The sequence below is a fragment of the Hemiscyllium ocellatum genome, chromosome 2 (assembly GCF_020745735.1).
Source record: "Hemiscyllium ocellatum isolate sHemOce1 chromosome 2, sHemOce1.pat.X.cur, whole genome shotgun sequence".
NCBI lineage: Eukaryota > Metazoa > Chordata > Chondrichthyes > Orectolobiformes > Hemiscylliidae > Hemiscyllium > Hemiscyllium ocellatum.
The window spans coordinates 4463189-4487057 of record NC_083402.1 but is presented as its reverse complement, the minus strand read 5'-3'; the positions used below and the strand labels follow the sequence as shown (position 1 = coordinate 4487057).

The 23869-nt window shown below is 49.1% G+C and overlaps 1 protein-coding gene across 2 annotated transcripts in view; it reads right to left on the bottom strand.

Annotated features, from left to right (window-relative positions):
- The window catches only part of oxct1a (3-oxoacid CoA transferase 1a), a 64599-nt gene that overhangs the window by 26086 nt on the left and 14644 nt on the right, over nucleotides 1-23869 (bottom strand). For both annotated transcript variants that reach the window (XM_060834196.1, XM_060834187.1), the window contains exons 3-11: nucleotides 19622-19730; nucleotides 18815-18905; nucleotides 14376-14511; nucleotides 13228-13377; nucleotides 11819-11925; nucleotides 10136-10196; nucleotides 7043-7150; nucleotides 2669-2783; nucleotides 1415-1509 (exon numbers count right to left, since the gene is read on the bottom strand). In XM_060834196.1, coding sequence (XP_060690179.1) covers nucleotides 1415-1509; nucleotides 2669-2783; nucleotides 7043-7150; nucleotides 10136-10196; nucleotides 11819-11925; nucleotides 13228-13377; nucleotides 14376-14511; nucleotides 18815-18905; nucleotides 19622-19730 — 972 coding nt within the window. The remainder of the gene's footprint in view (nucleotides 1-1414; nucleotides 1510-2668; nucleotides 2784-7042; nucleotides 7151-10135; nucleotides 10197-11818; nucleotides 11926-13227; nucleotides 13378-14375; nucleotides 14512-18814; nucleotides 18906-19621; nucleotides 19731-23869) is intronic.

The window sequence follows — 23869 nt, the reverse complement described above, 5'->3', positions numbered from 1 at the left end:
TTTGGGCTGACCCTGTCCAGGTCTTGTTGCATTTGAACACAGACTGTTTCAGTACCTGAGGAGTTGTGAATGGGGCTGAACATTGTGCAATCATCAGTGAACATCCCCCACTTCTGACCTTATGGTGGAGGGAAGGTCATTGATGGAGCAGCTGAAGATGGTTGGGCCTAGGATATTCCCCTGAGGGACTCCTGCAGAGATGTCCTGGAGCTGGGATGACTGACCAACACCTTCCTATGTGCCAGGTCTGCCTCTCTTTGGGTGGGATTTGCTGTGGAAGTGCTATCTTTTTTCAATTCTCTCTCTCGTCACGGGTGGCAGAGAGATCCAAGAGGTAAACAAACTCTCTCCTGACAGCAGCTGTCTTTAGCTGGAACAGCTGGTCAATTATTTGTAGCACATACTTGGCCTTGGGTAAGGCTGGCACTGATTGTCATCTGTAGATCAGACTGGGTAAGGATAGCTGATTTCCTTCCCGAGGGTAAACGTAGGGAAAGTGCAGGTGGTAATTATCAGATCAGATATGATCTCATTGAATGGCAGAGCAGACTCAATGGGCTGAGTGGCCTATCCCACAGCTTATGGTCCTTACTGGATCAGATCAACACATGTCTCCAGACCCAGAGCATTGTAACGGCCTTTTACTGCCCTTAGAAACGGCTGAGTGTCTGTTGTCACTGAGCGATGGGAATACAGAGCTTGGCAGCAATGCCTTTCCCCTGTGGGTGAAACTGATTTGACAGGAGCATCATTCCACACAATGGCGTTCATCTACAAGCCCCAGTGAACTCCACGTGCAAGTGTTCAACAACGTGGAAAGACGGGTAATTCAGTCTATGGCAGCATTGTCCCTGTGTCTTTGCATTTTGATTTAACAGTGAATTCAATAAATAGGGATCTGATGTCAGTGTCCTTGTTATCCAGATGTTCCAGGGATGAGAGTAGGGATACATTCCTGATGAAGGGCTTTTGCCTGAAATGTCAATTTTCCTGCTCCTCGGATACTGCCTGACCTGCTGCGCTTTTCCAGCACCACTCTAATCTAGAGCTGAAAATGTGTTGCTGGAAAAGCGCAGCAGGTCAGGCAGCATCCAAGGAACAGGAAATTCAACGTTTCGGGCATAAGCCCTTCTTCAGGAATTCCTGAAGAAGGGCTTATGCCCGAAACGTCAAATTTCCTGTTCCTTGGATGCTGCCTGACCTGCTGCGCTTTTCCAGCAACACATTTTTAGCTCGGATCTCCAGCATCGCAGACATCACTTTCTCCTCACTCTAATCTAGACCCAGGGAGACAGTGTCTGCCGTAGACCTGTTGTAACAATGAGCAAATTATAGTGGATGGAGGCGGTCTGGGAAGCTGGAGTTAATGGGTGCCATGCCGTGACACTGTCTCTGGAACCCAGTGAGCTCTTACCAATCCCAGAACACCATTCTCACTCTGGAGATGGACGGTGATGTCAGGTCTGATGAAGTTGCTGGCTAACATTGGCATCCCAATCCCCAGGTTTGCTGGTTAGTTCCAGTTAAGTCTAACATGGATCTCCATACATCATATCAGCAGCAACATAGCTCGAGCACTCTGCACTGCTTCCAATCTGGGAGGGTCTGTCCTACACACTCCTGTCTTACTAAAGACCATCCAAACTCCAGAACCCGGTTCAAAAAGTCAAACTCCATTCCCAGCTACTTTTCCCCCAGACCCAGCCCCACCCTCCTACGAATCTCTCAGCTCCCTTCCCAGCTCCCCCTCACATTCTTGATGAAGGGCTTATGCCCGAAACGTTTACTCTCCTGCTCCTCAGATGCTGTCTGACCTGCTGTGCTTTTCCAGCACCATATCTCGACTCTGATCTCCAGCATCTGCAGACCTCACATTCTCTTGGTCACACCGTTCTCCCTGATCCATTCACACCATCTCTCTTAATGAGCACTCAGCAACTGCCTGTAAATTTGTTTCTCTCGGTTTGGATGCAGGAATTCCTCCCAGTCCCTCCCCAGCCTGGGCTGTGTCAGCGGTGACCTGAATCCTGACCACAAGGGGGCAGATTCCTCACAGCTCCACTGTCTAAAGCAAGTCAACTCAACCTTCATGACGTTGTTGTAGAGTTGAAACTCCCAAAAAACGGAAACATCTCCGCAGGATCTACTCCGTCCTCTCCCCAGGCTCCTAACACGGAGAACAGAAGCAGGAGAAGGCCATTCAGCCCCTCCAGCCTGCTCTGCCATTCAATAGGATCATGGCTGATCATCCAACTCGGACCCTTGTTCATGCTTCCCCTCAAACCCTTTGATCCCTTTCATCCTAAAAACTATATGTAAGTTCATCTTGAAAACATTCAATGTTCTAGCCTGTGGCTAGGAATGCCACAGCTCCCCACTCTCTGGGTAAAGACATTTCTCCTCTTCTCTGTCCTAACGGACCCACCCTGTATCCTTAACCTGTGATCCCCTGCCTGTATGTAGCCACTCTAACTGGCTGGAGATCCCGACATGATAGAGCAACCATGACTGGCCAAAGACACAGCTGGTAACTTCAGTGGCCAGCCAATCAGAATGGTTACGTTTCTCCAGTTTACCCTGTCCCATTGGAAACGTCTTCCCCTCCGACCTCTAAACCTTTAAAAGGCTGGACACTCTGCCAGTGGCTGTGCCCGCTGCTAAAGGATACCGTACATGCCATCCTCAAACTCGAGAGCAGCTCGCCGAATGATGCGCTCCCTCACGACGTCTGCCTCAGTCTTCGGCTTGGGCTGAGAGTCCCCCAGCTTCCGAAGAGTTAGTCTCTGAACAGAAAGAACATCATATCATTACAGCAACACAGAAGCATCCGGAAAGATCCGGAATGGGGACACTGCCTTTAAGAAAGGTCATACTTTAAGGTATCTCAGAGCAGAGACTTGAAAGAAGTTCTGGTATTTACATATTAATCTCTTGAAACATGCATCTCCATTCTGAGTGATTAAAGTCTTAATAGCAATCTAGGTTTGTTCAATACATTCATATCAATTGTAGGACCCTTTGATCTTTTACTTTAAAAATTCTGTGTCCGATGTATCCTCTCTCACTAGCACCTGACAAAAGGAGCAGCATTCCGAAAGCTTGTGTTTTCAAATAAACCTGCTGGACTATAACCTGGTGTTGTGCGATTTTTAACTATGAATACGGAAGTTAAGATGCCCTCTTAAGTCTAAAGTGGCTCAAGGGATGATGGAGGAGAGAGAGCTTTAGATTTTTGGATGGTTGGGGTAGTTTCTGGGGTGGGTGAGTCCCACAAGCTGGATAGAACATGTACAAAATCAGCATGGTGGGCCGAAGGGCCTGTTTCTGTGGGTGGGATGGGAACATTTGAATTCCTGGTAAACACTTCAGCTTGGAGATGAGTCCCTGTCACCTCTGGTTGCCATGGGGATAGAAACCAAAACAGAAAGCCACAGAAGATTAAGTGATAGTTTTTTTTGTACTGCTCTCAATAAAAATACAGCTCAGGTAAGACAACCTGATGCTGGGCTGAAACCAGGAAAATGGATTTGTTAAGGAGGCACAGCAAGAGATACCAAAGGGTTCTGTGGCCAGTTGGCAGGGAACAGAATGGCTGGGGTTCCCGAGCAGTGAGCTCTTCGTGTACACAGGATATTAACCCTCTCCAGGAAAACTCCGGCAGAGGACAACAGGACTGGAAGAACCCTGGAAGGTTCAGCCTGCTTTGGGGGAGGGCAATGATGAACATTTCCTGGCAGTCTAGGTCACTTGGGGTAAAAAATGAGGTCTGCAGATGCTGGAGATCACAGCTGAAAATGTGTTGCTGGTTAAAGCACAGCAGGTTAGGCAGCATCCAAGGAATAGGAAATTCGACGTTTCGGGCATAAGCCCTTCATCAGGATTCCTGATGAAGGGCTTATGCCCGAAACGTCGAATTTCCTATTCCTTGGATGCTGCCTAACCTGCTGTGCTTTAACCAGCAACACATTTTCAGTCTAGGTCACTTTACCACTTCATATCCAAGGGCTGTAGAGAGAAAGCGCTTCATGATGTTGTTCAATGATACAAAACTGACTTTCATTTTCAATGTGACACACATCAACAGCTTGTTACTTACCCTCTGATCTACATTTAGTTTAGCTGGTTACAACGCAATTCTCCAACAGTGAAATCCTGTATTTTGGTTATTTCAGTTGGGGAATTCACTTCTTTTAAAAGTTAGTGCACTCTAAGTGGATTGTAACCAATCAGCCATTCCACCCGGTCTGGCCAACATGAGACTCCAAAGCCCTCTCACCATGACCACCACCAGCCCACCTCCCGTGAGGAGGTTGACTCTTGATCTGGACAGGGTAACAACCATGACTGCAGATGCTGGAAACCAGATTCTGGATCAGTGGTGCTGGAAGAGCACAGCAGTTCAGGCAGCATCCGAGGAGCAGCGAAATCGACAGGGCTTTTGCCCGAAACGTCGATTTCGCTGCTCATTGGATGCTGCCTGAACTGCTGTGCTCTTCCAGCACCACTGATCCAGACTCTCGATCTGAACAGGCCACTCCATTGATTAAAAAAGAAACACTGCACAGGTCATTCCACTAGAATGCACAATTTTGCTGTAACACAATTAACAAACTTGGGACACTGTTTCCAAAGTGCAAACTTTAAAAACATGTATTGGCTGTAGCACGATTGCATCACCAACACTAAGTGTTATTTGTATCGCGTGATTCTTATATAGCATGGGTTCGCACAGGAACATGACTATCATTCTACAGAAGAAATGACTGTACCTCAAAAGCAGTTCAGGAAGGCATCTCACCAGCACCTCCTGCAGGTCAGTTCAGGATAGACAAATCAATGCTGACCTTAGCACCAACCCCAGCATCTCCCACCTCTTTCCATGAGGTACAGGAGGGCCACGTAGCAGTGAATTACATTGAAACAGACTCACAGAATGGCCACCTCACAGGAGGAGGTCATGCTTTCACTGGTTGGGCCAGTATTTATTGTCCGTTCCCAGTTGCCCCCTTGTGAAGGTGGGGGGTGAGCTGCCTTCTTGACCCGCTGCAGTCCATGTGCTGTAGGGTGACCCACAATGCCCTGAGGGAGGGAATTCCAGGATTTTGAAGCTGGCCAGTCAGCCCATCGGTGCTGGGTGCAGAAGGAACTATTCACCTCATGGGAAGGATGGAGAGGCTTTGGTGGTTGACCAGGATATTACCAGGACTGGAGTGTATCAGCTAGAAGGAGAGGTTGGACAAACGTGGATTGTTTTCACTAGTATCAGAGGCTGATAGAAGTGTATACATTTCTGAGAGGTATGGGTAGGGAGGATAGTCAGAGACTTTTTCTCAGGGTGGACATGTCAAATTCTAGAGGCCATTGGTTTAGGGTGAGAGGGGGATAGTTTAAAGGAGATGTGCAAGAAAAGCTGTTTTTAAAAAATATAAACGTAGAGGGTGGTCGGTATCTGGAATAGACAGTCAGGAGAGGCGGTAGGAGCAGATACAATAGCAAAGTTTAAGAAGCATTTCAACAGATTCAGGGACAGGCAGGGATTAAAACATACAGATCATGGGAGAGGCAGACGGGATTAGATTAGAATGGCATCAGAACAGCCTAGGCAAGGTGGGCTGAAGGGCCTGTTCCTGTGTTGTTCTGTTCCGCGTTCTATAGGGTTATAGAAACACAGGGACTTAGGGACAGGAGTAGGCCATTCAGCCCTTTGGTTGTGAGAACAACCCCCCAGAGGGTGGTGGGACCTGTCTGTAAGGGTGGCACAGAAACCCTCAGAACATTGAAGTAATTAGATGTGCACTTGTGATACCGAGGCAATGAAGGCTTTGGGCCAAGTGCTGGGAAATGGGATTGGAATAGTGGGGACAGGATGGGCCGAAGGGCCCGTTTCCGTGCTGTACACCTCAGTGACCCTATCAGCACACTCCACCAGGAAGATCCTGCTTCTCCTCCCATAACCCCCCACTTCACCGTCAATCAATTCTCTCTCTAACACGGCCTTGAGTACATTCAATAACCCAGAGTCCACTACAGGAGAATTCCACAAAATCACAACCCTGAGAGGGGGGCGGGGAAATATCCTTATTGGGGTCTTAAAAGGGAAAGTTCTTATTTTTAAACTACTGCTCCTCGGACTAGTGTCCAGCACAGGAGGACATATCCTCCCCTCATCAACCCCTCACAATCTGAAACTAACAAACAGAATACTGGAGAAACTCAACAGGTCTGGCAGCATTTGTGGGGGGGTGAACCTGAGTTAATGTTTCGGGTCCAGTGACCTTTCCTCAGAACTACGCTCTCTGCTACCTCATTCTCAATCCTTTCACAAGCAGGAAAAGCTCCTCCCTCCCTCCTCTGCCCACCCATATGTTAAGAACCTCCATCAGATCCCCTCTCAGCCTCCTCTCTCCAGGGGAACAGTCCCAACTCCTTCAATCGATCCTCATCGCTGAAGTTTCTCATTCCTGTAAACCACCCCCACACTCTCTCCGATACACTCACATCTTCCCCATAACGTGGCCCCCATAACTATATACAATCCTTTAGCTGACAATAAAATCCAATCAGTTTAATCTAGAGTTTGATGCTGTGTTCAGTCTTGGGGAAGGAAATCAGACCTTCCCCCCCCACTGCTGTGGTCTGTGCGGCAGTGGTCGATTCAGAACAGCGCTCAGGAATCACAGAACATGAAGCAGACACAATGAGACAGAAGAAGGCCATTCGCCCAACGATTATCGCTCTACCTGCCCACCACCTCCCTCGATCACCATCCACTCGATTCCTCTTCAAATAACCCTCTAATTCCCAACTACATCTAGCACACCATTAGGAACACTGTTCCCACTGACGGCACAGGGAACCCTCTGCTGGGGAGCTCAGGGACACTGCCACCCCACCCCATTCCACCAACTCCTGGCTGGGGGAGCTCAGAGCAGGGACGTGTCTCCCCACGCCCCCCAGTGAGGGATGGGCTCAGAGGCCTGGATGAGCTCTGTTTGCTGTCACTTTTCTCTCGTGCAAAGACGCACCCAGTGGTGTTCCTCACCTCAATCCGTTTCTCATAGTTGTCCCCCTTGATGATTCTCTGCACGTAGATACTGGGGATGTGGACATCTTCAGGGGCAAACGATCCAACGTCAACTATCTCCTCAACCTGGAAAAACCATAAACAGACACTGTCACCAACAACCCACCCTCCGCTCGCCCGCAATTCCGATTTCCCCTATCAATGATCCCGGTCGGATTCTCTCCCGGCCAGCTCAGAGACAGACACTCCCCTGAATGAGATCATTCTCTCAGGTGGGTCACTGACTGTAAACAGACAGGCCATAGCTGATCCCAGCTCAAACACAGTGACACCGTCTCAGGTTTGACTGGCCTGCCTCCAGACCTTTCCAGGAGCCAGGGGAAAGCACAGAGACCATCCACCTCAGTGACTCAGCAAGGCCAGAGTGGGACATTTACACCCAGCATAGAGACTCTTCGAGAACTGCACTCAGTACAATCTGGGCTCCTTGTAGAGGAAGCTTTACTCTGTATCTAACTCCCTGCTGTCCCTGTCCTGGGAGTGTTTGATGGGGGACAGTGTAGAGGGAGCTTTACTCTGTATCTAACCCGGTGCTGTCCCTGTCCCTGGGAGTGATTGATGGGGGGGACAGTGTAGAGGGAGCTTTACTCTATCTAACCCCGTGCTGTCCCTGCCCTGGGAGTGTTTGATGGGGACAGTGTAGAGGGAGCTTTACTCTGTATCTAACCCCATGCTGTCCCCGTCCCTGGGAGTGATTGATAGTGGGGGACAGTGTAGAGGGAGCTTTATTCTATCTAACCCCGTGCTGTCCCCGTCCTGGGATTGTTTGATGGGGGACAGTGTAGAGGGAGCTTTGTTCTGTATCTAACCCCGTGCTGTCCCTGCCCTGGGAGTGTTTGATGGGGACAGTGTAGAGGGAGCTTTACTCTGTATCTAACTCCGTGCTGTCCCTGTCCTGGGAGTGTTTGATGGGGGACAGTGTAGAGTGAGCTTTACTCTGTATCTCACCCCGTGCTGTCCCTGCCCTGGGAGTGTTTGATGGGGACAGTGTAGAGGGAGCTTTATTCTGTATCTAACCCCGTGCTGTCCCTGCCCTGGGAGTGTTTGATGGGGGACAGTGTAGAGGGAGCTTTGTTCTGTATCTAACCCCGTGCTGTCCCTGTCCTGGGAGTGTTTGATGGGGACAGTGTAGAGGGAGCTTTACTCTGTATCTAACCCCGTGCTGTCCCTGTCCTGGGAGTGTTTGATGGGGGACAGTGTAGAGTGAGCTTTACTCTGTATCTCACCCCGTGCTGTCCCTGCCCTGGGAGTGTTTGATGGGGACAGTGTAGAGGGAGCTTTATTCTGTATCTAACCCCGTGCTGTCCCTGTCCTGGGAGTGTTTGATGGGGACAGTGTAGAGGGAGCTTTATTCTGTATCTAACCCCGTGCTGTCCCTGTCCTGGGAGTGTTTGATGGGGGACAGTGTAGAGTGAGCTTTACTCTGTATCTCACCCCGTGCTGTCCCTGTCCTGGGAGTGTTTGATGGGGTACAGTGTAGAGGGAGCTTTATTCTGTATCTAACCCCGTGCTGTCCCTGCCCTGGGAGTGTTTGATGGGGACAGTGTAGAGGGAGCTTTACTCTGTATCTAACCCCGTGCTGTCCCTGCCCTGGGAGTGTTTGATGGGGACAGTGTAGAGGGAGCTTTATTCTGTATCTAACCCCGTGCTGTCCCTGTCCTGGGAGTGTTTGATGGGGACAGTGTAGAGGGAGCTTTGCTCTGTATCTAATCCCATGCTGTCCCTGCCCTGGGAGTGTTTGATGGGGACAGTGTAGAGGGAGCTTTACTCTGTATCTAACCCCATGCTGTCCATGTCCTGGGAGTGTTTGATGGGGACAGTGTAGAGGGAGCTTTATTCTGTATCTAACCCCGTGCTGTCCCTGTCCTGGGAGTGTTTGATGGGGGACAGTGTAGAGGGAGCTTTATTCTGTATCTAACCCTGTGCTGTCCCTGTCCTGGGAGTGTTTGATGGGGACAGTGTAGAGGGAGCTTTGCTCTGTATCTAACCCCGTGCTGTCCCTGCCCTGGGAGTGTTTGATGGGGACAGTGTAGAGGGAGCTTTACTCTGTATCTAACCCCATGCTGTCCATGTCCTGGGAGTGTTTGGTGGGGGACAGTGTAGAGGGAGCTTTACTCTGTATCTAACCCTGTGCTGTCCCTGTTCATTAAATCCTAAACACACTCCCTCTTAGAGTAACAACATTTTGATCACCGAGCCTGGCTTGGTGCTGAGTGTGGCCACTCTCGAAGGACAGCCAGACTGAATGGTTTGGTTGAGACAGATTCAGAGTCTCTCAGAGACCATGGGATTGAATATTAAACTAACTTAAACAAATGCATGAGGTGTTCATTCTTCAAAGAGAATTCAATCTCACTATTAAATCAAAACAAGCCAATCAAACTTCAAAAACTCCCAGCTCTTCCTGGCCCACCTCCCTTATTGTATTTCAAATCTCCCAGAGTGACCGATGGGCTTTGCTGGTTGCTAGGTTACCTCCTCACTCAAGCAGCATGTAAATGCGACACTCCGTGAGGAAAGAGCAAGTTCTGACAGGCCCTGGCACTCGGAGAACTCCAGCATCTCTCTGTCCATCTACCTCCTGTACACCGTCTCCCGCTCGGTCACTCCCAGCGTCCGCATACACCTCAGACAGTACAAGGCAGCAGCTGAACACCACTTTCTCAAGGAGCTAATTACAGACGGACAACAACTGCTGATCCATGGCAGGGACACCCAGAAATCTAACTAAAACTACATGGGAAATGAACTCACTGTGCTGTAGTGTTCAAAACCACTATTCGAGATAAACCTGGCCCCCCCCCCCCCCACTTACTGTACATTTCTTTCCAAATATCTCTCTCAGACTTGAAACTATTTAAGGACTGTCCACCCACAGTCCTCTAGGGCAGAGAATTCCAAAGATTCTAAACTCTCTGCTGAAACAGTGGCCCCTCTGTTTCTCGGAGTTGAGGCCACTGTTCTCGATTCCCCTCAGCTTAGGGAGAAACCATCCTCTCAGCCTAGGCATTCAAACCAAGACATGCCTCCAGCCCAGGAGTACACACCTACCTCCACCACCGTCACTCTCGCAGCTTTACACATGGTCTGGTTAAAATTCCGCGCCGTTTTCCTGAAAGGGAACGTAGAGGGGTCAGGTGGAAAAGCTTCAATACAGAGCCGATGGGACAAGGCAGACTGTCCCCTCCTGGGGTGTGGTGGGTAACACTGTACGCCTGACAGACACTTACCCCCCCACCCAGGGGGTAAACACAGGTGCTCACAGAGGTCAGCACGATCAACGCAAACCGCTCCCCACTGCAGAGTGTGGGTTTCTGTATGTGGGAGCTCAGGGACACTGTATCCGGGGGAAACTACACCATTCAGTCGGGTAAAAACAATGACCGCAGATACTGGAAACCAGATTCTGGATTAGTGGTGCTGGAAAAGCACAGCAGTTCAGGCAGTATCCGAGGAGCAAGAAAATGATGAAGGGCTTTTGCCTGAAAGGTCGATTTTCCTGCTCCTCGGATGCTGCCTGAACTGCTGTGCTTTTCCAGCACCACTCTAATCTAGAATACACCATTCATCCAGTCTTACCCCCACCCAATAGGCCCAACCAATCACAGTAATTTCCAAACCATCTCCTAATAGAACTGGATAGACAGCAGGGAAGTAATGTCACTGGATTAATCAAAATCCCAGGAGAAATGGATTCAAATCCCATTGGGCCACCCAGTGGGAATTTATACTCAACTGATCAATCTGGGATTGAAAGCTAGTCTCAGTGATGGTGAGCTGAAAATGTGTTGCTGGAAAAGCGCAGCAGGTCAGGCAGCACCCAAGGAACAGGAGATTGGACGTTTCGGGCATAAGCCCTTCTTCAGGAATAAGCCCTTGCTCATTCCTGAAGAAGGGCTCATGCCCGAAATGTCGATTCTCCTGCTCCTTGGATGCTGCCTGACCTGCTGCGCTTTTCCAGCAACACATTTTCAGCTCTGATCTCCAGCATCTGCACTCCTCACTTTCTCCTCAGTGATGGTGACCATGACAACCATCACCAATTGTCATAGAAATCCCATCTGGGTCATTAATGCACATTAGAGAGGAAGTTTTTTTTTAAATTTATTCACAGGACCTGGATGTTACTCGATAGTATTTGTTATCCATCCCTCATTGCCCAGAGGACAGGTAACAGCCACCCACATTGCTGGGGGTCTGGAGTCACACATAGGCCAGACCAGGTAAGGATGGAGGACAGACGTTAGGGACATGAGTGAACCAGGCTGACTGTTCCTGACAGTTTCGTGGTCATCATTAGACTGTTAACTCCAGATTCTTGATTAAATTCAAAATTCCACCATCTGCCATGTCAGGATTCAAACCCAGTCCGTAGAACACTATCAGCCTTCTGGATTAACAGCACTCAGCCACCACCTCCCGCCCATACGCTGAACTCATCTGGTCTGGCCTCCATGTGACTCCAGACCCACAGCAATGCGCATGGTTCTGCACTGCCCTCTGGAGTGGCCAAGTGAGACACTCACTCAGTGAGTCACCTGGCTGGTCCCAGCCCAACCAGCAACACTCACATCCTGACGAGTGAATAGGACGGACAGACAGACAGATGGACAGACGATCTGCCAACACAACAATAAGGTCACCTCACAGTCACAATCTGCGATTTCTCTCCCACAAACAACCCAGACTCGACCCCAACCCCAGTCCTGCTCCAGCGTCTGGAACACAGCTTACCGGAACACAACATTCCCCGCACGATCAGCTTTCCATGCTTTGATGAGGGCAAAGTCCCCAGTGATCCCTCGCTCCAGAATGTAGTGTCGGCCATTGAACTCCCGCACCTGAGGGGAAAACACAAAACAGGAGGGTATCAGCCTCAATATCACCGGGGGCTGGGGGGGGGTTGAATGGAGAGGATCCAGAGGCCAGGGAGAGTAAAGGGTGGGAGGGAGAGAGTGGGGTAAGGTAGAGGGGGCTGTGTAACCAATTTGATTGGCCGGATGTGATTAATTGGAGATTTAAACATCAGGACCAGGATCTACAGCAGTGATATGTAGTCAACTACATAATACAGCTTTTAGCAACATTTGGAGCTTAAAAGAATGAGGGGATCTGAGAGATCCATAAAATTCTAGCAAGAGTAGACAGGGTTAATGCAGCAAGGATGTTCCCAATTACCAGGGAATCCAGTACTGGGCTCACACTTGATGGATATGGGGTGGGCCATTGTGGACTGAGATGGGAGAAATGTCTCCACCCAGCGAGTGGGGAGCCAGTGGGATTCTCGGCCACAGGAAGTGAGTTTTTCCAAGGATTTTGACGTACCTCCTGGGACGAAAGGGATCCAAGAGCACGGGGAGTCGGCAGGAACAGGGAGCATGAACTGGAAGATCAGTCAGGACCATTTAAAAGGGCAGAACGGTCTCCTCTTGCTCCGAGCGTCCAATCCAGAGACTGCAGCATAGAGCTACACAGGGGTGAGTGAGGAAAGACAACTCTATCATGGGACGCTCACACACCCACTCCTAATCAGAGAGGTCTCAGGCTGGGATCAAAACACGTGACCACTCAGATGGTTTGAAAATACCAATGAAATCAGAATCATAGAAACCCTTCAGTGTGGGAGCAGGCTATTCGGCCCGTTGAGTTCACACTGACCCTGCAAACAGCATCCCACCCAGACCCAGACCCACCCTATCCCTATAACCCAGAATTTCCCACCTACATAGCCTGGACATCCCTGAACACTAAGGGCAATTTCCCATGGCCAATCCACCCTAACCTGCACATTGTTGGACTGTGGGAGGAAGCTGGAGTACCTGGAGGAAGCCCACGCAGACATGGGGAGAATGGGCAGTAGCCAGAGGGTGGAATCGAACCCGGGCCCCTGGCGCTGTGAAGCAGCAGTGCTAGTCACTGAGCCACCGGGAGCAGAATTCCTGATCCCACATGAAACTCCTACCTCGCAATCCCAACTCATTCAGAAAACATCTCAATCAAATCAAACCGAGCACCCAACTGAGGACAGGAGGGAGAGAGGGACAGAGATGTTGTCACTATCAGCACCCAGAGACTGATCATCACAGTAAGGGGGCTCAGGGTGAGCTGGGAATTGGGCAGCAGATGGGAAATGCACTCCTTACCTCTCTGGGCTCACTGGCGATGCCAATACTGCTGTCCTTGTTGTATTTTATTGGGGCCCCTCCTTCCTCAATCAGCGTCCCATAGGCAGTGGGGGTGAAAAACGCAGGTATCCCTGCACCCCCAGCTCGAATTCTTTCAGCCAACGTTCCCTGGGGGGGGGAAAAGAGAGAGAGAGAAAGAGAGACAGAGAGAGAAAGGAGACAGAAAGAGAGACAGAGAGACAGACACAGACAGAGAGACAGACACAGACAGAGAGACAGACACAGACAGAGAGAGAGAAAAGCCAGGAGATTAATCAGTGCCGCCAGGTATGAAGTGTGAATACAGATGTTCAGTCCCAAAGCCAAAAAACTGTGCAGGGACTGCCACACAAACGGTGCCTCAGGAACAACCATGTCAGCTCATTTTCACATGGAAAATAAATCACACTCAAAATTATCAACATCAAATACTCCCAGGACAGACACAGACAGATTCGAGACAGAGCTCACTCTATTCCTTTAAAGTTAAAGTATCCTCGACACACTCCCCCCACCCCCAACTCCCCCCCGCTCCCCCAACCTGCCCACCAGGGGCAGGGACAGCGCAGGGTTAGATACAGAGTAAAGCTCCATCTACACTGTCCCCCATCAAACACTCCCAGGACAGGGACAGTACAGGGTTAGATACAGTGTAAAGCTCTCTCTACACTGTAACCCCCATCAAATACACCCAGGACAGGGACAGCACAGGGTTAGATACAGAGTAAAGCTCCCTCTACACCATCCCCATCAAACACTCCCAGGACAGGGGCAGCACAGGGTTAGATACAGTGTAAAGCTCCCTCTACACTGTCTCCCCCATCAAATACACCCAGGACAGGGGCAGCACAGGGTTAGATACAGAGTAAAGCTCCCTCTACACTATTCCCAGTAAAGCTGCCTAATGCTGTATTGAAATTGGGTTCACTTCCTTGGAGTTTTGCCACTGGAGTGCTGAGGGGGTTCCTGGAAACAGGCAGGAGGTAAATCGATATTCCCTCTGCCAGGCCTGTCCCTAATGGTGGAAGTAGGAGTGGGGGACCAGAGGTCAGTACCACTGATTATTGCCTGGCTCCCCATCCCCTCACTGAGAGCAGTGGAAATGTAGCTGCCACTGTGTTTCTTACCTGTGGGGTCAGCTCCACCTCCAGTTCCCCAGATAGGTACTGTCGTTCAAACTCCGCATTCTCACCCACATAAGATGCCACCATCCGTTTGATCTGCTTGGTATGGAGCAGGAGCCCCAGGCCAAAATTATCCACCCTGTAGAGAAAGCAGGAGCGAGAGGGAGAGAGAACCAAAACATGTCACCCAGTGTTTCCTGAGTCCCAACAAACTGGGCCATTTAATGAAACAGCAGACGTACTGACCACAGAATTAGGCCATTCAGCCCATCGAGTCTCCTCCACCATTCCATCATGGCTGATATATTTCACAACCACAATCTCTTGCCTTCTCCCTATAAGCTTTCATCCCCTTATTAATCAAAAACCTATTTATATTACAGCAAGTGGATTATCAGAGAAAGAATCGGGCCTCATATAAAGACCAAAAGGCCAATGTTTGCATGGAGTCAGTGGGCATGGGAGAGGTCTTAAAAATGTATATTTCTCATTTGTACTAACACAGCAGAAAGCTATTGTAACTGGATATATTCATTGGGATGGTGAGATTCCGGTTTAAAATTAATAAGGAGGCGGTATTAGATGTTTTAGTGCATACAAGAGCGTTAAAACCCCAGGGCCTGATGGGATGTATCCCAGCCTGCTATGGGGAGAGATTGCTGGGGCCCTAGCGGAAATATTCCATACCTCACTGACCACAAATGTCAGATGACGGAAGGATAGATAACGTGGTTCCTTTGTTCAAGAAGGGTAGCAGGCAATTCCAGAGCAGTTAGTCTGATATCAGTGGGAGGGAAATTATTGGAACAAAATTCTGAAGAACTGGATAATCAACACTTAGAAAGGCAGGGATTGTCAGCAGGGGGTTGTTTGTGGGCGGCACGGTGGTTAGCACTGCTGCCTCACAGCGCCAGAGACCCGGGTTCAATTCCCGACTCAGGCGACTGACTGTGTGGAGTTTGCACGTTCTCCCCGTGTCTGCGTGGGTTTCCTCCGGGTGCTCCGGTTTCCTCCCACAGTCCAAAGATGTGCGGGTCAGGTGAATTGGCCATGCTAAATTGCCCGTAGTGTTAGGTAAGGGGTAAATGTAGGGGAATGGGTGGGTCGGTGTGTACTTGTTGGGCCGAAGGGCCTGTTTCCACACTGTAAGTCACCTAATCTAATCTAAACAGAGGGAGATCCTGTCTGACTAATGTTAGAGTTTTTTTTGAAAAGGGACAAATACAGAGAAACCTCGATTATCCAACATTCGATTATCCAGATATCGGATTATCCGGCAATATTGCAAGGTTCTGACGCTTGGCTAAACGATGTTATTTGGCATTCGATTACCGAGCGAAATACACCTCCCCCCCCACCCCCTCCAAACCCATGACCTTTGGATAATTGAGGGTCTTCGGTGTATTGACGAGGGTAGTGGACTTCAGTCAGAGCTTTGGCAAGCCACATGGAAGGGCAGTCCAACATGGGTCCATAGCAAGTTGGCAACCTGGATCCAGGATTAGCTTCCAAACAGGAGGCACAGGGTGGGTGGTGGAGGGCTGGCTTGTAAAAGGAAGCCTGTGATCAGCAGTGTACCCCAGGGATCGATGCTGGGCCCCTCGCTGTTTGTTATTCACAGCAACAACTTGGATGTGAATGTAGATGGTTTAATCAGTAAGTTTGCAGATGACATGGGAATTGGTGGGTGTTGTTGGTAGTGAGGGGGATAGTCTCAGGATACAGTCTGCTATTGGTCAGCTGGGAAATTGGGCAGAGCAATGACAGATACGATTTAATCCTGGTCAATACATATCGTGATGTGTCAGAGAAGGACATACACAATGTATGTTAAGTTCTTAGGGAGTACTGAGGAACAAAGAGACATCGAACATAGAAAAATGCAGCGCAGTACAGGCCCTTCGGCCCTCGATGTTGCGTCGATCCAAGCCCACCTAACCTACACTAGCCCACTATCCTCCATATGCTGATCCAATGCCCATTTAAATGCCCATAAAGAGGGAGAGTCCACCACTGCTACTGGCAGGGCATTCCATGAACGACCTTGGCACACAAGTAGACAGGTGGTCAGCACAGGTAGACAGGGTGGTGAGACGGCATACGGGATGCTTTATTAGTCACAGCATAGAATGCAGGAGCAAGGAAGTCTTGTTACAACTTTATAAAACATTTGTTGGGCCACAGATGGACTAGTGCGTTCAGTTCTGGTCGCCACAGTGTCAAAATAATGCACTGGAGATGGTGCAGAGGAGGTTCACCAGGATGTTGCCTGGGATGGAAAATCTCAGTTACGGAGAGTGACTGGAAAGGCCGGGTTAGTTTTCACTGGAACACAGGAGGCTGAGGAAGGATCTGATTGAGGCACAGATCGTGAGAATATCGTCCCCATGGCAGATATGTCAAAGACCAGAGGGCATTCTCCAAGGTAAGGAGTTAGTGTTTCAGAGGAGGTCGGAGATAAATACTTTTCCCCCAGAGGGTGGTAGATATCTGGAAGGTGCTGCCCGAGAGGGTGGAGGAGACAGGCACGCTCACATTTCAGAAACAGCTGGATGAGTATTGATATTGCCAGGATATACAGTAGTTAGTTGTGGACCGAGTGTGGGTCAATGGGATGAGTGTAGTTTGGGTTATGTTGGTCAGCATAGACACTGTGGGCCGAAGGGTCTGTTTCTAGGTTATGTGGCTCAGTGAGAGAACAAAAACCAGGAGTCAGGAATTCAGTTCCCGGCAAAATCCCCTTCACCTAAACAGGACAGAGACTGCCAACACGGGCTGAACATGGTACCCCATGCTCATATACACAGGGGATGGCGATGAAAGCCCCGGGCTCAACCAATTTTAAAGCAGGAGGAGGTGGCAATTTCGTCCAGTGACCCCATTCAACAGGATCTGGGCCAATCTGATTAATCTCCAGTCTCACCCACCTTCCATCATCTTTCACCCCCTCACTTGCACATCACAAACAGACCAGTGACAAGAACTCACTGTGGCTACTCGGTATCTGCCAAACTGATAGCCTCCAACAACTTAAGGCCAAAATGTACCAGATGGACACCAGCAGACAGGTACAACCCCCAACTCCCTCCTCCCCACACTGTCCTGACTGTGGGTCAGCACATGGACCCACCCCCACCTTCTCAAGGGCAACTAGGGACGTGCAATAACTGCTGGCCCAGCCAGTGACACCCACGGCCCATACACGTGGAAACAAACTCAATGACTTGACAGAGATTTATTGGAAGTTCCATTCTCACCCACCAGCCAAATGACCCTGAAATAAACAGAAACGGTGTGTCACCATCAAGGGATTGCCCTCATCACTGTCAGTTTGAAAACACAGGAATATATTTCAAACTGCCCAGTAACACAGTCAGAAACCCCACAATCTACCCACCCCCTCCAGAAACTCCCTCTCCCAGACGTGTGGCTTGCTGTTGTCCTGATTAAGATATGCCCCTTTCTGTGTGCGCACACATACAGCACTTGTGCTAGATTGTTTGACGAGTAATTCAATGCCAGGGTCAGAACGTTTACCAACATCTCGGCTCCCTGCTAACACATAAATAGTTTATGAGAGCCAATATCCACACATCAGATTAGAAAAGGCTATTCACCTGACAGTTGCACCAATCACACTTCATGGTGAATCATTTACAATCAATTAAACTGCAGCTTACAGTAATCCCAGTACAATGACCCACACTTCCTCAAGGTCAACATTCAACCAGAACCAATATTCCTGGGAACTGCAGGGTCAAAACCCAGGAGACTTATTCAACACGTATCACTACATCTGGAACAGAGTAAAGCTCCCTCTACACTGTCCCAATCAAACACCCCCAGGACAGGGACAGCACTGGGTTAGATACAGAGTAAAGCTCTCTCTACACTGTCCCCATTAAACACTCCCAGCACAGGGATAGCATGGGGTTAGATACAGTGTAGAGAATAGTTTATGTTGTGATTAAAAGATTAGAGTGAGCTTTACTCCATTTCTAATCCCTTGTTGTATCTCACTTGGGAGTGTTTAATGGAGACATTGTCAAGGGAGCTTTACCTTCAGTTTACTTTCAGATTTAAAGATTAGAGAGGTAGCTTTACTCTGTATCTAACCCTGTGCTGTCCCTGTCCTGGGAGTGTTTGATGGGGACAGTGTAGAGGGAGATTTACTCTGTATCTAACCCCGTGCTGTCCCTGTCCTGGGAGTGTTTGATGGGGACAGTGTAGAGAGAGCTTTACTCTGTATCTAACCCCGTGCTGTCCCTGTCCTGGGAGTGTTTGATGGGGACAGTGTAGAGGGAGATTTACTCTGTATCTAACCCCGTGCTGTCCCTGTCCTGGGAGTGTTTGATGGGGACAGAGTAAAGCCTCCTTTACATGATCCCCCATTAAATTCTCCCAGGACAGAGATGGGATAGGATGGGGTTGGTCAGACTTACCCCGCGTTATTACTGACAGCTGTGATGCCCTTGACTCCAGTCTTCAGTAAAGCATTGATCAGGTTCTCCGGGATGCCACATAATCCAAAACCTAACAACAGTGAGGCAGGAAGGGAAGGCAGGGCAAGTGAGTATTCAACACATTGGGACACCAAGGTTTGAGAGTGGGCACCACCCTCACACAACACCCCATCCCCTCCCAGAGATCACAACATACAAGTAAAAAAAAAACCTCCCCCCTTCTCTGGTACAACCCTCTGGTTGGGTTCAGGGTGAAACTGATCGTTACTTTTAAAAGAATGATCAAAGGAACTTCTCAAAATGTCATGTCTCCTGAACCATCTGTGCTCAGGAATTCTGAACGATGTATGATTAGAGTATCAGATTCCAGAACATCTTATACTTCATCTTTTTCTCTCCTAACAATAAGCTGTTCACTAAAAGTACTTCCCAATCAAGTCATTCCTGCTGAGGAATACTTCCCCAGTTTCTGATGTGACCAGTGAAGTGATTTCTCTTGACTGGGTTTGAAGGAACAACGTCTAAGAATCCAGTTTCTTCATAAATACAATGAGGAGTCTATTTTCAAAAGAAAGCTTATTCAAGGTACACTAACATGCTAACACACAGAGTTAGCAAGAAAACAGTACAACTGCTAAAAAATACAGTATGTGCATAGCGTACACAGAGCAGAGGAAAAGGGGACGAAAAGATCAGATTTCTCTGCAGCAATTAGCTTTCATCTCACAAGAAGAGAGAACATCACAGATACCTGACACACACACGCACAAAAGAATTGCAACTCACCTCCAACCAGTAAGGTGGAATTATCAGGAATATCCTTCACTGCTGACACAGGGTCATCATAGAACTTGGTGTGTCTCTGCCCACTGGTGGAGAACAAACAGCTGCAGAACTGAACATTGGAAACAATTCACTTTTCATTTGGTTCTTCTTCATTATGTGAACCTCAGCAACCAATAGACCTTTGCCCTCGCCCCACCTCCGAGCCCTCCCTTCATGCTCCCTTACTTCAAGCCCCTCTCCCTACAAGACCCTCTCGCCCTGAGTCCTTCCCCCTCTCTCCTACCCCTCAGTCCTTGCTCCAGGGAGGTTAATGAGTGACGGAGAGGGAGTATCAGAGAGTTGCTGTCAGACACTGGGAGGATATCAGACCCTTTTGGTCTGAGGATGGCCCTGTGCACTACCACAGGCCTGCACTGAAGAGATTTCAGAGCATAAACAAGAATACACACTTAGAGGGTGACATCAGGAGATAACTTTGAAAAACAATGACGTACAGAAAACACAGACTGGAAATAAAGGAAACACATTATATTTTACTCACAAACCATATCCTGGGGGTTACCATGAACTCGGAACTGATCTGGACTCACCACAAAGAGCTGGTCAGAGGCTAGCATCTATGTATAAATATCCTGTCACCTCCTGATCTCCCAAAGCCTGTCCAGCATCTACAAGGCTCAGGTCAGGAGTGTGCTGGAACATTGCCCACTTGCCTGGATGGGGGCAACTTCAACAACACTCAAGAAGCTCAACCCCATCCAGGCCACAGCAGACTCACACACTGAAAATCAACTCCTGCCATTTCTAGAACCCTCAGAGAAGTTAAAGAGCTAATTGAAGGACACAAACTTCCCTAGGGAAACAGAGAGCACAGAGCACGTTCCTGTGCTTAACAAGAATGACTATTTATTACAAGTAGACTCCAGCTATTACTACAAGATGACATTCTCAACCCCCTTACAAACAGCACACACCAAAAAAAAAACATTTGTTCTGGGCTAAGGGAATGACTGGAAACTAAGTTTAATGGACCCTGTCCACACAGTTCACGGAGAATATCATTTTATTGTCAGGATGTATTACGCCTCAGTGTCTCTTCTCCAGTATCTCCACTCGACTGTGGGAGACACAGAGTGACTGGTTCACAAATTAGGAAGTCACTGATGAATTGGGAAGAGTAATAAACTGGTTTGGTCAGGCTTTAGCTTTTTTTTTAAAAAAAAACTGCATGAAGTTTTAAGATTTCTGATCATATTGTTCACATTCACAAGCTGCTCAGCTACCTGGGAGCCAATCACAGTTGTTGTCAGGCAGAATTCCTTTGTCACAAACTGCTCACAATTCCATAGCCTAATCATCTACGGTTGCTGACGGAATCGCCCTTCCTCCCCAGCACTTAGCTTTGTTTGCAGTAATCCCCTCTCCCACTGCTTGACTAGCAGCTGTGTAAACTGCACTTACAATGAGGGTTAGGGAACTTGCTTTTAAAAATGTCTCTTCCTTCCGGAGGACAAGGGGCAACAGGTACATGGGAACACCACCCCCTGCAAGTTCCCTCCAAGCCCCTCACCATCCTGACTTGGAAATATATCACCGTTCCTTCAGTGTCTCTGGGTCAGGATGCTGGACTTCCCTGCCTAAGGGCATTGTGGGTCACCCTACAGCACATAGAATCACTACAGTATGGAAGCAGGCCTTTCAGCCCATTGAGATCACACTGACCCTCCAAAGAGCATCCCATCCAGACCCACACCCCCTACCCTTTCCCTGTAACCCTGCACTTCCCCTGGCTAACCCACCTAGCCTGCACATCCCTGAACACTACGGGCAACTTAGCATGGCCAATCCAGTTAACCTGCACACCTTTGGATTGTGGGAGGAAACGGGGAGAAAGTGCAAACTCCACACAGACAGTTGCCTGAGGCTGGAATCGAACCCGAGTCCCTGGCGCTGTGAGGTAGCAGTGCTAACCACTGAGCCTCCATGCCACCCCAGGACTGCAGTTCATGCCCACCTTAGAGGGCAACTAAGGACGAGAAATAAATGCTAGCCTGTCAAACACCTGAAAGCATACTGGGGAACACAAACAGGCAAACATTGCGCTACAGTCGGCCACTCTTATCTGTTATGTCATTCAATAAGATCAAAACTGGTCTGATTTTAACCCGCACTCTACATTCCTGCATATCCCCCAGTCATCTTCCATCCCCTTGGTTAATAAAGAATCTATCTCCCTCCGCCTTAGAAATATTGAACAATCCTGCATCACTGCCGTTTTCGGAAGGGAATTCCAAAGAATCTCAACTCCAAAAGAAAAAAAGGTTACCTCATCTCCGTCATAAATGCCCCCCTTCACCGGTGACGGGGATGGGGATAGAGACAGGGCTCTCCCTGTCTCACACCTGGGGGTAAGATGAAGCCCTGTCACGTGTGGCACTTGCTGAGTAAACTTTGTGAAGTGAGCAGCACGTGTACACAGTAGTCTGTCTGTGTAATAATAGCAGGCTGCCAATAAACTCTCAGCAATGGGTCTGTGCCTCAGTCAGGAGTCTCTCAGGAGCTGCTGCCAACAGGTCGAGGTGAATGGGTTTGTCCATTGTTTAGTGTCCTGTATGACCCAGTATGAGGGTTTAGCTGACACAGCAGCTGCAGTGTCAAACTCAATGAGGCACACTGAGCTTGAGGGGCACACGCTCCCCCAGATCCCCCAGTCACCCCCACCTCCCCTCCCCACCCTCTCCCCTCCCCCACCTCCTCCCGTCACCCCCACCGCCTCCTCTCCCCATTGCCCCCACCACCTCCCCCCCACACCTTTCCCCGACTCCACCCACAACTCTCCCCCGTCGCCCCCACACCACCTCCCCTCCCCCACACCCCCACCTCCCACCCCTCCCCCAGATCTCCCCCTGTCGCCCCCACCTCCCCCCCCCGTCACCCCCACCTCCTAGTGGAATCAAGGGTTATGGGGATAAGGCAGGAACAGGATACTGATTGAGGATGATCAGCCATGATCATAATGAATGGTGGTGCAGACTCGAAGGGCAGAATGGCCTACTCCTGCATCTATTGTCTATTGTCTCCCAGTGCCCCACCTCCTCCCCTCCCCCATCACCCCCACCTCCTCCCCTCCCCCAGCTCCAGACTGATCACAATTAGAGGAAATATAGAACAAACTGAACAGTGAGTCTCCAATTAACTGTGCTCATGTGAGATTGATATCACAGCACACAGCAGAAATTAGCAGCGATTGATGAGACAGTGTAGAGGGAGCTTTACTCTGTGTCTAACCTGTACTGTCCCTGTCCCTGGCAGTGTTTGATGGGGGACAGGGTAGAGGAAGCTTTACTCTACTGACATCACATATCCACCATGACATTATGGGAAGTCAGAGAGGAAATTGTAGGGCCCCTAGCAGAGGAACTAGTTTCATTGCCAGCCATGGGTGTGGTGTTGGAAGACTGTACGGTGGCTCATGTGGTGCCATTATTTAAGGAGGGCTGCAAGGAAAGCCAGGGAACAATACAGCAGTGAGTCTAATGCCTGTAGTGGGGAGGCTATTGGAGGGACAGGATCTACATGCATTTGGAGAAACAATCATTGAATAGGTATAGCCAACATTGCTTTGTACGTGGGAAATCGTGACTCACTAACTTGATTGAGTTTTTTTAAAAAAGGTTACCAAGACAGAGGAGAGCAGAACAGTGAGTGTTATGTTCATGAACGTCAGCAAGGCCTTCGACAAGGTTCCACATGGTAGACTGGTTAGTAAGGTCAGATCACAGCTAGCCAACTGGAGACAACGTTGACAGAGGGCTGTTGTTCAGACTGGAGGCATGTGACCAGTGGTGCTGAGTCCGCTGTTATTCGTCATTTATAGAAACAAACAATTTTGATGTGAATATACAGTTAGTACTTTTGAGGATGACACCAAAATTGGTGGTGTAGTGGGCAGTGAAGAAGATTATCTAACAGTACAACAGGATGTTGATCAGCTGGACCACCGGGCTGAGGAGTGGCAGATGGAGTTTCACTCAGATAAATGCAAGGAGTTGTATTTTGGTTAGACAAACTAGAGCTGGACCTACACAGTTAATGCTATGGGAGTCTAATCAAACAGAAAGACCTAATGGTGCAGCTACATAGTTCCTTGGAAGCTGTGTTCCAGGTAGACAGGGTGGTGATGACTGCAGTTGACACACTTGCCTTCATTGGTCAGCACACTGAGCACAGGAGTTGGGACAACATGTT